Here is a 17,049-nt window from a genome sequence, read left to right as displayed (position 1 = left end):
TCGACGTTCGAATCTTCTTCCCGCAGATTAGACTTAGAATATAGTTATGGTAAGAATAGCTTAGAATATAGATCCTTACCATACGAATAGCATATTCCTCTACAGTTTCTTAGCCAGTCCAAACAATGCCAACAACTTACTCGATAATATAATTAATTAAAATGAACTTTAACGAAAAGCGTTCAGTACTGTTTACTTTAACGAAAAATTACATTTTTACACTAAAAAATCAATCTTGATACTATTCACTTTACCTTTTATTTTGCCCTTATCGTTAAAACTCAAAGTTTTCAAGTTCTTTTCATTAGTTTTTCTTTAATTAAATCCTAAACTAAGGGAAGAGGATTTGTTCGAACTTGGTTGCAGAGGGAAGCACATTTTTTTACCCAACTTGGCTAGGCCCTGTTCTTACCATGATAACTTCAATATTCATGTTCGTTTGGTCATTATATAAGCATAAAAGATGCATACTAAAGTAGAACGAAACAAGATAATGCAAGTTACATTGAGTTAATGAAACGGGAGAATCAAATTGAGATAATTAAATATTTTGTACACTTGGGGCTCCATTGGTGACACTTGAAACCTCAAAACCTCAAAAGCTACATTTGCCAACTTACATTTCCCTCCAACTAAACATATTCTATTTCTTTCCCAATTTTCCCCCTCATTTACACATCATACCTATATTCATTCCATGCAAAACAATTAGTTGTATGTACAGAGACAATTACAAAACCCCCGAAAGCCCTCTTCCACGCTGGCGGAAGCAAATGACATGCATACAAGGCCAGCGACGAGCGCGACTAGTTTTCTTTCACAAGCACCATTGCGCACCACATGCATGTATCTGAAATACGCCCGCCTCTTACTCATTCTTGCGACTGAAAGACCCGTCTGATACTCCGTGCATTGAACTTGGAGAGCTCAGTGCCGTTAATCAAAATTGCACACCTGGCAATCTTTGCATTTTCTGCAATGATAGAATCAGTGGCATCATATGTACCCTGCCCTGCTCAGAATTATGTCCATATTAATAAGTCCTCTAAGAAGCTCGAAAAGAAGAGAACCATACGGAAGAGGATTGACTACCGCATTGACTTAGACACAGTGAGAAAATTACCGTGATCATGTCTTCTAATTTGTGGTCCACTGCAACCTTCCGACAGGGAGACGCGGTCCATGTCCAGCCCAAGCAATTCAACATTTTTTTCATAAGCGTTCTCAGACCAAAGGAGGAAAAGACAACCGAAGACCACAGCATACTACAAGGCTTCCAAGGTAATTGATGCTTTTGTGAAAACAGAAAGAACAAATGGAGCTTCTTCCCCTGGATGTATAGTTGTAGGCACAATTGTGTAACCTTTTGGATCTGGATCCAAAACCATTTCACAAGATATTTCTCGAGAGTTGACATAATCTGTCCCACCAACTGATTCATGTAGGTATATATTGTAAGCAGCACGACGGCCTCGAGTTTTGAGTATCCTCATCCCAATGTAGAACATCATTGAATCATGACTGGATTGATAGTTTCTGAAACCAGCAACCGTTCTTGAGAAGCTCACACCCTAAGCATTGACCAAGTGATAAAGTTTATAAATCCAGTTATAAAAAGATAGCTAATTGTTCATATAAATACACAACAAGGTCCAATTCGAAAGATACCTGTGTCAACGTAATGAATACGTGAATTGGAAGCGCGGCATCGGGGCCAGTGGCCCTCAGTCGGAACTGTGGATTTTGATGCCATGTCTCATAATCTTGGCAGCCACCTGCACTATAACCTCGCCATTGGCCATGAACAGAATAGCGCATCTCAGGGGGGTAGACACGACAAACATATATTGATCGAAAATGAATTTGGAAGTCTTGCCAGGACATCCAGAATATGCCGTCCTTTGACTGTTAAGAGAGACAAAAGAGAAGCATTATGAAACATGCCTTGAGATCGGAAACACCACCAAAAGTAATGACAAGATGGATTCACATATGTGATGCAGGAAAATGACACAGTAAACAACCTGAGGAACATGCTTCAACTTATGCTTCATCCTATCAGTCCAAAGAGATGATGAGTCTGACCAAGGGCCATTCCACTCAACTTCATTAGCCCATGGATTCCGAATCTGAATAAGCTTGTGGCCATCCACCTCTCTCACCTGAGTTAACAAAATTTGAACAGTGAGCCCACCTTTTGAAAATTTCATTTGCTGATATATAATGACATAACTAAGACATGGTGGCCTTCCAACGCACCTGCAATAACGAGTAGGCATGACCTTGCACAATGCCACTGGAGGAAACATGAACATCTGAACCTGATGGACTGCCAGCACCAAGAAGAAAGCCTTCTTGTTTGAAGCGCAGCAATTGAGACCATAGTCGACCACTTGCAAGATCAATTTGGGCCTGAGCACTCCTCATGTCAATCTCCTCGCCAGCACCTCCAGTAAGGTCGACAAGAGCATCTTGGACAAGCCCACCTTCTAATGCTTCATAGGAGCCATGCAATTTAGCATACGCCTTTTCCAATAAAGAAACCCATAGCTCGTTACCTTTCCTACTAGTAGCAAACGCTGGTTTCCCCGGTGACTCACATGGAATCCAATCATCCACAACAACAGGAACCCACTCACCCTAAAGAAATGTCAGGAACAAGCCTTAGCATGCTTACTATTAGAGTGGGAATTCAACTTCGTTCTATTTAATTTGTCTCCAAGAATTTTAGCATCTTAATGATCATTTAGCTGCATAAAGTTGCAAATTTCCCGTTACAGAGAAATAAAATTCCTATAAAACAAGGCCAAGCTACTATTTTCATCAGAATTATGTACAATAAACTCTTATCCAGAGACAGTGAGTGCTTTAAATTTTGAACTGGGATGGGGAGTCGGTGGTCTTTTGTAGCAAGAAATTCAAGTTCTTTAGAGTGCTCTATTGAAACACTGCAAATCCTCCTGATGTTTATCCTCTCTTCCTTATCTTCTCTTTTTAATTCATATTACCCATGGTAATGGATGCAAGTTTATATTAGAACTTCATGTTTAAAACTATATGATTCGGAAATGTTATGTTAACATTACAAGTCACCTGAATACAGAAGCGAACAGTGTAGATTCCTTCCTCATTATACTCTGGGGTAATTATCACTTCCGATATTCGTGAAACCTCCGTCAGAACAGCAACGGCACTCAAAAACCAGCAATCACCAAGTCGGCCCTATTTAGAATGGAAACCCACTTAAGGATTAAGCTGAACAAACTAATCATAACTAATTACCATATTGGCAAAGAGCCAAACCTGACAAACATCAGAAGGATTGACAGTGCCAGAAAATAAGCATGGACGAGCATCCAGCCGACTCTCCTTTACAATATCAGCAGGCCTCACCCACTCAGAAACAACCTAAATTCAAAAGGCCAGAAAAGTTATCTAAGACCACAGATTCTGTCAACAACAATTTCAAAAAGGTTATCAGAACAATAAAACAACCTGCAACTTTGATGGGGGATTTTCTGGATCTACAAATAATGACTGATCATTTGGAGGAAACTCCTGATCAGTAAAATGTATTTCTCCCCTTGCAGAGAGGGCTTCCTTGACTGCCAATTCAACTGAAAGCATTCGCTGGTTGATTTCTTCTTGTGTTTCCATCCTAGGTTTCCGAAACCTCCTGGCAAATGAATCCACATCAACCAGCACTGCATCACGTTCTGCCCTTCGTTTCCTCCCACTGGAGTATTGCCCATCCCAATCAACATCATCCCTATCATATAGATCTACATCTGCAGGATCACTATCCCATTCATCAACCTAGCAAAGGAAAAAGAATGAGAATCAGTTGATACGTTTAACCACCCACTATAACAAGAACTAAATTACTTTCCTTTACATTCTAGCATGGATTCATACAGAACAATTTATATCAACGACAAAATGCACATACTCTAGAGGGTGAATCTGCCCATTGCCAATTATCTTCAGGAAAATCTATCATATCAGAATCAGCTGAGCCAATAGCTGACTGAAGAGCAGCAACATCATCTTCAGTTAAGCACCTTCCCCATAGGAACACATCCATAATATGCATCTTAGACTCAGCCCCTTCACTGTCTGACCTCCCAAACGCATCCACATCTGTAGGTGGTCTAACACCAACCCAAACTTCTGTTCCTTCTTCCCAGACAGTATTACCCACATGCAATGGTAAACCGGTCTGGTAGCCATCAAAACCACCATCCAGATAGCAAGTTGCCTCACCTAAATCAGCATCAATCGTCATTGTTACCAAATGCCACCTGAAAAGCAAATACACGTTCCAGTGAGATTCAAAAGCTATCAACAAACATGTGGTTAAAAATCTTTTTTTTTCATACATAAAACTGGGAATTTGTTAAAGAACCAGACAAGGTGAACAAGAGGTCCATCAGAAAAACATAAAATCAAAACAGACCTGATACTAAAATATTTGAATAATAATAAAGAAAAAGAAAAGCCCACCTCAAACACAAGAACATGTGATCAATAAAAGAAATAAGTAGCCCTAAACAAATGGATGGTAATAGAGAACCATCAGGACGAATCCATGAATCAGAAGAAAAAAAAAAAGCCAATAATTTTGTTTTAATGGATAAGGCTCAAACCTTCCATCTGCTATACTAGTTGCACTAATACTCCACTCCTTTGCAACAGTAGTTTGTCTATCACCTTTTGTGATCAATCTAAGCCCAACTTGTCCAGCTTCAATACCTTGCTCAGAACCGGCCACCAATATTTCCCAGCAAACTTTCTTTTGAAACTCAGTGCCAAATAAGCAAACAGGCCCAGATACAGGTTGAATCATCACTGCAACGGAGAAGCTAATCTTTTGACTTTGACAAATGGTGGGGTGAATCTGGCCACAGTGTCTGCCACTTGTTATAGGCTCATCATCTAGAACACATACAGCCCCAGAAATTCCAGTCTGCCAATGACATTAACAACCACATTTCCGTGAACACAGAACCTCCATATGTAAATATCATGACAAGGCAATCAAACTAAACAGATGCGGCAGGACAAACAATAAGAGAATAACAGATTCATATATGATAAAACAAAAGATAACAGCACAAGGTATTTGAATACTTATTGGATCTACTGGATCATTGAGATGAACTGAATACATGGTTTGATCACTTAATAACAAAAGGACTTGACCCATTTCATGTCTACAGTATACCACACTCATCCTTTACTCGTTAAGAAGTGAGACTCTCTCACTCATGGATTCCAACTCACAGTAGAGCATTTTATTGATATATTCTACAAGGTTACCTGTGGAAATGTTCAAATCCAGACAACAAGACCAGGTACCATAACATTGAAACCTTTCTCGTATCATTAAGTTAGAATAAAGATGACTCATCATCCCCCCATGGAAAAAGATGTGGATGCTATTAAGACTAGAATCTTTTAATAAATGTCAGAAAATATCTAAGATTGAAAGCCCAACAGCAGTAAATGAGAACTGAGAAGCTATCCTACTTTTGTATACATTTTATGAGAAGCGAACTGATGATGCTATCACTTATAGTGGTATTTGCTTGAAACAGTTTGAGATAATATACAACACCTGAACTGCTCGACGAGCCAACTGAGCTGTTCGTATGCGACGCGCAATGCTTGAAACTCTCTCTCGAGCAAAAGAATCATCAAGAACAGAATCACCCCCTACTGCCCGCACTGCAGCTGCCATAGCTGCTGCTTCCCTGTTGCCAGCATTAGGAATGGAGGAAATCAGAGAAGCTTCTATCTCCTTCCACTTGCGTTCTTCCTTCTCCAGGAGAGCCTTTCTTCTCTCTTTGCCTTTCCCCTCCTCTTCGCGCCTTTGCATTAAGAGCTCCTCTTCCATCTCTTTTTCTCTTATATAACTACAAAATCAATATACAATTAGGAAGAGAGGATAACGTCAACTATCGCATAGAGGAAGACCCAGATGTGGAAGAGGAACTTTACCTCTCTTGAATAATCTCAAACCGCCTGCGGTCCTCGGGCATCCACTTTTTTATTTTCTTGGCACTTAGGTCAGCAAACCCTATGCTATCGAGAAAGAGTCTCAAACGTACCTCATCCTAGCATAGCATAAAAGCAATGTTATTGTTTACACTTAAACAATTATATCATCCATGGCAAGTAATAACAGTCGAAATTTACCTGTACTCGCTCTGCCTTAGCAGTCAAACCAAGCAAAAGAAGCAGATACCCACCAAATTTATCCCACATATACACCCATTCAGTATCAATCGCCTCTTCCAAAGCCAATATTCGTGCATGAGCACACATCTCTCTTCTATGATCAACATCATTAGTTGGTTCATGGCGGAAAGTTCTTCCATATCTCTTTCTGCAGAAGAATGAGCCTGCAACTAACTCCTCATTTCTTAAACGATCTCTTAATTTCATGACATCTGCTCTGGGAAGCACAAAATTTCCTGCCCTATCACGCATAATGGTGGGATCTCCAACCAAGAGAGCTGCTGAACTAGCAGACCTTTGTGGAGCAGAATAAGTTCCAGACAAAGCATTTCTGGTCTGCATGATTATAAGAATAACTCCCCTTTATATTCAAATAGAACATTCACCTCTAACAAGATTGAAAATCCAGCTTGAGAATACAAATATAAGGGTAAACATGTTGACAGTTTGTGCAATTTAAGGGCATGGTTGAATAATATGTAGTATTAAATTATTAATTCACACAGCTTATCCGATCCTACACACACACACATGCATATTAGTGTTTGTTGCTTCCATGTAGATGGGGAAAATCTTAGAACAATGCTTGAAAAACCGATCATAACAATATTATTCATACCTTGGTAGCAGATCTAGCAATAGCTTGAACAACGGTTTCCTTACTGAGAAAGTGTACTGCATCTTCCATCATCTAGACATAAAAATGAACATCTAATCAGACAAAAGAGAACATGAGAGAAAGGGAAATTCAATGGCAAAGAGAAACAAGTCAACTGGTAAATATGTCAACACATCCTCCACAAAAATAAAGCATTTAATTATATGGAACTAGGTAGAACGAACAAATGCCAAATGAAAGACTGAAGCAAAATAAAGAAAACCTTGAGAGTCAAGCAGGGACGAGAGAAAGCAAACCCAAAGGCTACAACAAGAGTGATTGCTGACACAGAGGCACCAGCAAATGGTGGATAAATTTTCAAACTGGCAACAACACCCCAGCCTTCAGTTGCCAATGCAATCCCATAAAGCACTAGAAATGCCATACTGTTAAGGGATACAAATTGGAATCATCAGTTAAAAACACATGATAAAGCAAAACTACATTGTGTACCACATGTTCATCAGTTAAAAACACATGATAAAACACCTGACATTCTTTCCGCAATCTGCATGAGCATCATAAACATAGACTGGGAGAACTCTTGGAGAATAAACAACAATAGGAGGTGAAAGAAGAACCTGCACCAAACGCCATGTAACAAAAAATTAAAGCATGTGGAACAAGTAGAGACAAGAACTCAAATATTAGAGTGAGAATTTAGAATTTGATTCAAAATATTGAATTCAACTCACAGTCAATGCTCTCCCAGCAAGAAGAAATAAGAATAGAAAATAACCAACTGAAGCACCCACAAATGCTTTATCTATAGAGAGAGAGTAAAACAAGGTCAGTACTTAGTAGCATAATATATATATATTTCTGTGTAGTATATAACTGGAAACTGATGATAAGGTAAATAATAAAAGCAGCAACAAAATATCTTCACCTTCAAACCATCCAACAAGAAATGCTGCCAATGCCAACAAAAATGCAAGGAAACAAACAAAGAATGTCTGGGTCCTTGTCAAATAGAAATTGTTTGAAGCCCAATGATGGATAGCACCAATAGCTAGTACAATCATGAGAAGAACTAAAAGAAACGCCACCCCAACCTGTTGTGAAGCCAAAAGAACTGTCAGAGAGGTCAACTGCCTATAAAATCTTGGAGGAATCAAGGGTACCAAAGTTAGTCCTCACTTACCGTCCATGGTTTAACTACAACTATAACAGCTGATATTGCCCCAAGCAGAAGCAGCAGCCCAATTGTGACAAAGATATAAACACCCCGAGAGAGTTTCCAATCATCATCCTTCCTGGAAAAACAAAATCCATAAAATTTCAGAAAGTTGGCAAGCACCCATTACTCCACATAGTTCTAATTTCTAAGGAAAGCAAGCCATGGATTTCAGCCTCAAATCAGTCATTAAAAAGCAATTAGTTCACTCACCATTTATGTAACCCAGAGCAAAGAGACAACAATGCAGGACTGCAAATTAAAGGAAGTAAAGCAGCAAGGAAATCACCCTCTGTTGGAACTTGGTCATCTCTAGATTTCACAACCTCCATATAGGATGCACCACAAAATGCCACAAGGACAACTGGAAAAACAAGGTAATATGACAAAATTCATGAGCGAAAACAGGGTACCAATTATGTTCCAATACGAAAAGAAAAGAGTCTTAAAAGAAACAAAAAATCTAGAGAAATCACCTGTGAATATCCCAACACACACTGCAGAAGACAGGGAGAACCGGTATGTTGCAAACCATGAAACAATCGGCAGTAGACCAGTGACCATCAAAGCAATCGCAGAAGCCATAGCCCACCCAATGTATACGGATGACGCATATGGAGAGTTAAAGCTTTTCTGTTCACCAGTCCAGCCTTTGTACTTTAAGTCATCCAAGGGCTTTGCAGACACTATCGCACCAAGAGCTAACACAGATCCGGCAAATAATATTGTACTTAAGACAAGAATAACACCCTGACAAAGTACAAGATGTAATTAGAATTACAAAAAATTCAGGTCAACCATAAATTCTGGTGAAGGGTGAAAAAGTAGAAGAGAAGATTGTATAATAGAAAATAAGAAGAGAAACACCTTCAGGGAAACTCTTGAAATCATGATTCGTGAAAGCACATAATAATCAAATCACACAACAAGGGAAGTTACTAAAGCTAAAAAATAAATTCAGTACTTTGTTCTCGCATATAAATAAGTGGATACTCCAAGAAATAAATACATAAATGAAAAGAAGTGCATCAACGTTGTCAGTATGTATGAATCCATATACATGTATAACCATCCAATGACAATGGTCAGAATGAGATATGAGCAGCAACCAACATCCATATTTGTGCTGATCATATTGTACAGTTCAGTTGTGCTAGAAGCCTAGAACCCATTAAGAGCTCAGCTTATTAAAATCATACTGGGTTTACAGTGCTCAGATGCTCTCATTAAACATGGTACGAATGGATTTAGTACAAACCTCTTTTGTTCCACGAATTTGATGGTTTCCTGCAGGACCTGCACATTGTAATTGAGGAACCCTAAACTGGTAACCATTACGGATCCATATAGGAATTGCAACAGAAAGGCATGCCACCATGAGTGGGACAGTCAAGGACAATCCAAGAAGAACTGAGGATTTGCTGCACATTGGAAAGAGATAATAAGTATGATGGATATAGACAGCTTTTGCGATTTAAGAGCCACAAGTTTTACAGGCAAGTTAAAGACCATCCTTTTTTAAGACTAAATGGTGCGATGCAGTATGACATGATCAGAAACTCAAATGATATGCAATATTTGAAAACTTAGTAATAAAACAAGTTTTGTAAATTATCTTATACCATCAAGAGTTATATATGCAAAAAAAAAACATCTTAGGTTCACTCAGACATTGCCAACTGATCCATTCAACCATTCATTTGACACTTAAAAACTGAAAACTTGGAAGACTCATTCTCTTCTATATATATTTTTTATAAGAGATTCAAACTCTATATATTATCCGATAAGCTAGAGCATACCTCAAGAAGGAAAGCAGCAATCCAACAGAAGTGCTGAGCAGCCAAGCAACAAAGCCATACTGAAGAAACATGAGAAAGAGAACCAGCATAAGCATCAATAAAGTTCAAATAACATAGGTGTACACAGAAACAGATAGTGGAAAAGCTCAGCCCCCATCAAACCGATCCAAATGTGCATTCCCCAGGAGATTTTTCCTACTAATCAATAATCATATAGGCCAACCCATTTTCACATACTACACAGAGGTCAACAAGCATCCAGACTAGTACAATTATATTAAACACGTTTGTTTCTCAAGAGTAAATTCCACCATGAAAAACCTATCAAGACTATTTGAAGCAATTGAACATCAACCTTTTTGTTCAATCCAAAAGAAAACAACAAACCTAAAGTCAGTGTGAGATACCTTGCGGGGTTTTGAGGTCATGGCCATATCCTCTGCTTGAAGAGATCGAAGGAAAGCCATGATTGAACAGACGACAGGAGATAACAGCAGCACCGCAAAGCCAAATTCAAACTACAGAAAAAACAAAATATAAAATTTAGGCATGATCAGGTACACAATTATATGTAAAGTTTTAATCTCTCATCATCAATCAGGATTGAGAAGTATAAAATGAAGTTACCAACTCATAAATGATAATGAAAGTTAGAAGATCCCTTGCTCACCTGTTGATGTGTGGCATTTATTATTTTTATTGTCCTTGGACGAACAATTGCCACAGCAATTGTTTCTAGAATGAAAACTAAACTAAAGAGAACCCATGCCCGTTCTGGGGTGCCTACTACATGATGCAAAACAAGTCTCGATAATTGAAGCCATTTCTCAAGCCCATGAAGCCTCAGTTCTTCTGACAAAGAGATTTGATTGGGTAAACCATGACCAACACTATTTGAGTCAACTACGGTGATATCTGTGTTGTCACGGTGATCTCTATCAGCGTCCAAGCTACTTCTTTGAAGTAATGCCAGAATAGTAGGATCCAAGCTCTTCTCCTTTAACATCATAGCAAAGTTAGGATCCAATCCTTTATCCTGCAATAGATTAACCAATTCAAGATCACCCTGTCTTGCCCTCTTCTTTAACATAGATGTAATCCTCGGGTCACTCAACCTTTCTTGCAATGCAAAAGCTAAGTTCAAATCCAAAGTTTGTTGGTTTGCAGAATTTGATGTACTAGATTCACAGCCTTGGCTTTCCAGACCACTACTAGAACAAACCATCAATGTGTTATTGTGATCAAAAATTTTGTCGGTATAGGATGTGCCCACTTCAGGCTCTTGGATTACTGAACGACAAGAACTGCTACGCAATGCTAAACTTGGCCTTCCACTATCGATGCTCTTATCACTATTAATCCCCTCACGAGAACTTGCAGCTCGTAATAGAGTGTTAGTCCAGTTATTGGCATCAAGTGTGCACTGTGTTGTGCTCCTATTGCTTGCTTCAACCACATTACCCAGGCAACCTGCTTCAACACTACTACTGCGCTTCATGCTTGAACCACAACCTTCAGATGAGCTAGATGAACTGTTTTGCTCTTTTTTATGAAATCCCTCTCTGAGGCGAATCACGGTACTCTGTAAGGCATCTCTCCTTGCAGCCAACGGGTTCATTGCAGATAAATGACGAGAAACAGAAGCGCCCAATAAAACAGAAGCTACAACTGCATAACTAATGCAGTGCCCAAAATACCTGACAAAAAATGGCAGTATTTGTTACAAACAAGAGAAACAAAGGCATTGACATTCAAATAATAGTTAAAAAAAAATTGCACGAACCAGTAGTGGACCCCAAAGCAAATGAGAAAGATCCGAGATGTTCCAGCAACAAATAATGCTGCAACACGACTTTGAAGGAGTTCGAATCCATACAAGCATGCACCCATGTTCCAATCTACAGCATGTTGGATATGCAAATTAATACATAAATTTGAATATAAAGCATGCAAAAATAAACAAAAACAAAACAAAAGACAGTGGTTAGTATACCAAGAATGATGACAGCAGCTGATGTAATGGCTCCAAGCCAACGTGACTCCTTTGCAGTCAAACCATAGAGGATTGAGTACACAAGAAGGACTACAAGTGAGCCAAGGTAAAGAAGCCCAAGATGTGAAGCCCTACATACACGTAATGAAATCAGAAAATGCAGACAACACTTGAACAAAATTCTGGGGCAAGTTTAAACCAGATGTAAGCTATTAGGTATAAATATATTACACAATTCAACACAGACGGAGAAACCCTGAACAAATTCTTCAATGTTTAATAAGACAAGTAAAAGTTCTATAAGGATTATCTAGACGTAAAAGTTCTGTAGGGATTATCTAGACCATTTATTGCCTCGGATGCAGATCTGTTCAACATATCTCTTTCCTCTGGAGTTTTTTCAGATAACCAATAAAAGGCTGTGAAAGTGGTAACACTATTCACTGTACAAGCATCTATTACGAAACAGAAGGACTAGTTACTTTTAATCAATAACAGTATAAAAAAACCCAGTAATAACTTATGAAATAAAACTTGCACATTAAGGGGTACCTGCTAGATTGTCGAGGATATAATTCATTAGGGTCTGGTGGTTCTGGTAAACATGCCACAGGACCTACTTCTATACAATCAGAATAAGCAAATTTATATGCCTTCCTCACATATTCATCAACATCTAAGCCATTCCCTGCACAAAGTGATAGAGAACATTTTTGAAGGAGGAAAACCAATTGTAGAGAATAATTGACAGCAGAAATTACAAATTATTGTTTTCAGGGAGATAAAATCATCAAATTGAAAAGCATGCAACAGGATAAAAGTTTGCAAGGTGTACCATTAAACACCATTCTGCAAATAAAGAGCATGTTGATTGCCAAGGCAACTGCTGACACGCCAAAAAAGAAACCAGACGGTGAATACCGCTGAGATGCTTTTGAACCAGCTGTAACATACACAGCACAAAGTTCGTACGCACATAGAAGGGCAACAGCCAGAAGAAGAAGAATTGCAACAGCCCCTGTTAAAGAAAAATTATAAAACCAATTTTAATGCTTACACAAAACAAAAACCAATAAACAATACTTTTATAAAAACATGAATGCTAAGTGCAAGCTCGAGTTATAAGTATTCCAAAAAATTATGTTGAATGTGAAGAAAGCTGAGGTTCCATCATAAAACCAATTGGCAATATGGGGAGTAGTTACTTATAAGCACATGTAAGGTGAAGGTCCCTTATTTTCCCAATGTGGGATTGATACTCTCAACACGCCCCCTCACTTGTGGCGAATTTTCAAACCTAGCACGTGGACAACACATATCAGGTGACGTGAGGAGCAAATGTGGCCCTTGGGCTTCACACAAGGGATAACCTACTCTGATACCATGAAGAAAGTAGAGGTTCCACTACAAACCAATTGGCAATATGGGGAATTACCAATTACTTATAAGCACATGCAAGGTCCCTTCTTTTCCTGATGTGGGATTGATACTCTCAACATAATGGAACTAGACCATCAACATGAGTACACTGGATCCATTAAGTACCCATCATCAATTCCCATCACAACTCATATATCCCATTACCAACTCGACACATGTTAGTTCATGTATAATCTTTGCTGATCGCATATACCCTATCACCAACTCGTCAATAATATAAGGCCCAAGGCTTGGTATATAATTAATAAGAAACCATTTTTTCTTTAAGCCAACTTAGATGGTCCATTCTGATCGTCTTCAAAACCTTAAGGTTTACTATCTGTTCGTACAGTTTAAGTCATATAAGGAAAAAAGAAAGTTGATTAAAGGTACAGGAAATACATACTTGAGCTCTGCCATTGCGTTCGCCACCAAAGCATGATCGAATAGAAAGACAGTAGGAGAGCAGTGCCAGCCATTATTACCGCCAGACCAACTATATGTCGATCCAATATTACAACCAACCAGCTTCCCCATATGATCAGTACTAGGACTGGAGAAATGACAAGTATCCATGCGGAAAGAGACAGAAAGCCACATACTATATCCAGCTGAGGTCCATGGAAGATACCTGGCCATTTCCTGGCAAAGATCCAACTGGAAAAAAATACAGAAATGATGGTATTATATTTGGAGTCTAATATATGCTAGGAGGAGAGGAGGGAGGGAGGGAGACAGAGCGAGAGAGAGAGAGAGAGATTGTATGTTGATAATTCAATAATTTAAGCATGAGTACACGAATCAGCAACTCATTTTGCAAATAGGCATCACAAATGATCACAAAGTAGCTAAGCGAATACAAAACATCATTAATTTCGGAAATACAGAAGGCTTCCAAACAAAAACTGTATTATTTTCACATCTCCAGCATATAAGGGGTCACAGCAGAAGATGACCCACTCATGACTCTCCCCTTGGTAAAAAGGTTAAAAAAAATAATTCATAGAGAAAGGATCCAACTGTTTGTCACCCATGGTACCATTCAGTTGGGAAAAAATGCAGCATCTAAGACTCTCAGTGTTATAACAAAGCAAGCATTCCAACAGGAATCAATCCTTGTTTGAAAATTGGATGAAAAAAAACCCATGCCCACACAGAAATATATCAACAAATGTGGATTCCCGCAAATGCTTAAAAATATTGTTCGAAAAACACACACACGCAAAAAGGAAATGGATAAATATTAGCATCCGTATATACAAAATATAAAGAATTGGGTCAGTGTAAATTGAGGAAGATAACAGTATGGAAAATTAAAATATTCGATAATCATTTGGGCTATAACAACTATTTCTACAGTGGCCTATTGGAAATCTTTCCTATGAAGTTCATAAAATCCTAATACTTGTACCCTTATAGTTCTCAAAAGTACATGTTTCCGATTAGCCAAAAGTACTTGTACCCTTATAATTCTCAAATTTTTGTAGGTCTAACCAGCATGATTTTGTGTAATCTTCTGGTCCCAAAAAATGATGCAGGCCAGTATTACGTACTTAACTAAATTCCCAAATTAACTAGAATCTTAGCCTAATTGGCCAGCAGACCCAAGTAATCTTGGAGAGTCTTGTAGACGATCCTGGATCGAATTAGAACCAGGGGTAAGGAGACTAAAGATTATAACCATAATGCATCCTTTTCACTATGATAAAGGGACTTCAAAGGGAAGTCAAATAACGAAACAGCGCAAAATTTGTACACCTCCTAGGCTTCACTCACAATTTTCTCCACTATGTAGCCATATGTCCCGTTCCCAAGTATTACAATCCGGTCAGTTACGACCCATCTAAGTCCAGTATTCTTGAAAGCCAGAGATGGGAATTGTTTCTCACATTCTTAAGGAACTCTTCAGAAAAGAGGAGTTTCCAGTTCCCTGAAGATGCTGCCTTTCTCAATTTCTTAAACAAAATATAAATCCTAGAATTGCATACTGAATGCAGCCCTTAACCTCTGTTTTATAGAAGAGTTAAACCCAGCAATAAATCCCCAAGCAAAGTTACTTTAACAGTGCAGTCATGAAACTTCTAATTAACTACAGCTTAATTCCTTAATATTAACAAATACATTAATGCAGCCATAAATTAAATTAAACACTGCATTTAATTTCTCTCTGGGCAAAGATGGTAACTAAAAATTTCAAAAAAATTATAAGAGATGATTACCTGTAGATCCTCCAGGGCCTCCAATTCACAAGCCACAGTATAGAAAATGAAGCAGAACCCAAAACGGAGAAAAGGGTCCCAGAAATCACGCATGCTAGCAGCAGGTGACGCTCATCTCCTTCCATGGCTTTCCTCTCTCACCTACACAACGCATGCATCCGAACCCATCTCCCAAACTCCAACTAAAAACCAGAAAGCAACAAAATTCAGTCAAAAAACCAAATTTCCGGAATGCCCCCAGCACCCACTAGCCCGCAATGGCATGGATTGGAAGTAGCATGATGGTGAATTCAGGGCAAACGGGCCATTTTGGAAGTGGGAATTGGGGTCCAAGACTAGGGCTTGGGGCAGAAATTGAACAAGAGTGAAAGGCCAAGGTTTTTGAGTCAACAATAGCAGGAAGAAAGGAAGAAGAAGACGACTATGATTTGGGAATTAGGGTTTGTTTTAGGTTGAAAAAGATTTTGGCTTTATGTTTGTTTGTTTTGTGTTGTGTTGGGTTTGTCTCTCACGAGTCAAGATTGTAGGTTCACAGAGAGGGATGGGGGAGAAAGAGTAAAGATTAAAAAAACCCTACTGACTCACAGATATCTTTGTGTGAACTGTGTGAGGTGAAAAAAGGAAGCTCCTTTGGAGAGAGAAAACAGGCAAAAGATCAAAATAAAAACAATATATTGAAAATAAAAATTTAAAAAATTAAAAAGTTAGAAGAGTGGCCATAAAACAACAGCTACCTCTGTGCCTTTGGGGGAGCTACACTCACACATGGATGGTGCGCGTGCATTTCACGATCCTATTGCGTGATGGGCAACTTATTTTCTATTGGGAGGTAGGTTGGGCTACTTTGGTGTGAGAGTGAGAGTGGAAGTTTATACATATGTATATTTTATATATGTGGGTTGTTTGTGTATGAATGTCTCAAGATGATAATTATTGAGATAAGAAAATAAGAATCAGAAAAGTAATTTTATATACATTTGTGATTTAAATAATTTAAAGGGTCAAGATAGTATTCTTGAATTAGTAGTAGGTGTAGAATAATGTGTTCCCACTGCATTATTTGTATTTGTTTAATGAAATAATTAATTAGGTAAAGAATTGGGAAGGTGGGTTCTTTTTTATTTTTTAATTTATGTCTAGTTATAATATTGACTTGTGGCCAGACTGGTCTTCTCCACATAACAAGTTTAAAGCTTGTCATCGCGGCTGGCACAATTCTAGCTCTTTGGAATGAGGACTGAGGTGTCTTTGGTATGTCAAATCAAATGTCAGCTGCAGGATTTCCTTCCTGCAAAAGCTATATACTCAGCTAGATCTTTGCAAATCATAAATCAGAGTATAAACAGGAAAGACTACTATTAAAGTGTTAGTCTTACCTGGATGTGTATAATTATTTGTTTATTAAAAAAACTAATAAAAATAGTTTGAATATTTTGAGTTTTAATGATAATAATAAAATAAAAGGTAAAGTGAATAGTACTATAATTGATTTTTTAGAGTAAAAATATGATTTTTCGTTAAAGTAAACAATATCAATAGCT

General features: G+C 38.3%; 1 protein-coding gene across 2 annotated transcripts; it reads right to left on the bottom strand.

The window, feature by feature from the left end:
- Window positions 1-505: 505 nt before the first annotated feature.
- LOC126588981 (calpain-type cysteine protease DEK1-like) lies at window positions 506-16,107 on the bottom strand. 2 transcript variants are annotated; one of them, XM_050254147.1, is made up of 31 exons: window positions 15,509-16,107; window positions 13,696-13,946; window positions 12,706-12,888; window positions 12,423-12,558; window positions 11,871-12,001; window positions 11,661-11,775; window positions 10,548-11,574; window positions 10,285-10,395; window positions 9,878-9,936; window positions 9,334-9,496; window positions 8,552-8,825; window positions 8,289-8,439; window positions 8,043-8,154; window positions 7,788-7,953; window positions 7,594-7,664; window positions 7,388-7,479; window positions 7,122-7,284; window positions 6,860-6,931; window positions 6,199-6,576; window positions 6,001-6,116; window positions 5,618-5,915; window positions 4,647-4,966; window positions 3,950-4,301; window positions 3,496-3,816; window positions 3,304-3,408; window positions 3,094-3,222; window positions 2,260-2,640; window positions 2,025-2,162; window positions 1,669-1,905; window positions 1,124-1,571; window positions 506-1,012 (listed from the first exon to the last, which is right to left on the bottom strand). In XM_050254147.1, the coding sequence occupies exons 1-30, from the start codon at window positions 15,631-15,633 to the stop codon at window positions 1,266-1,268; spliced, it is 6,483 nt and encodes a 2,160-aa protein (XP_050110104.1). In that variant the 5' UTR covers window positions 15,634-16,107; the 3' UTR covers window positions 506-1,012; window positions 1,124-1,265. The 2 variants fall into 2 exon arrangements, with proteins under 2 accessions (XP_050110104.1, XP_050110105.1); XM_050254148.1 differs by having other exon boundaries at window positions 506-973.
- Between the last annotated feature and the right edge of the window lie 942 nt (window positions 16,108-17,049).

This window comes from Malus sylvestris, chromosome 11 (genome assembly GCF_916048215.2).
Source record: "Malus sylvestris chromosome 11, drMalSylv7.2, whole genome shotgun sequence".
Classification (NCBI taxonomy): Eukaryota; Viridiplantae; Streptophyta; class Magnoliopsida; order Rosales; family Rosaceae; genus Malus; species Malus sylvestris.
The sequence above is the reverse complement of the archived record's forward strand: the minus strand, read 5'-3'. Positions and strand labels throughout refer to the sequence as shown.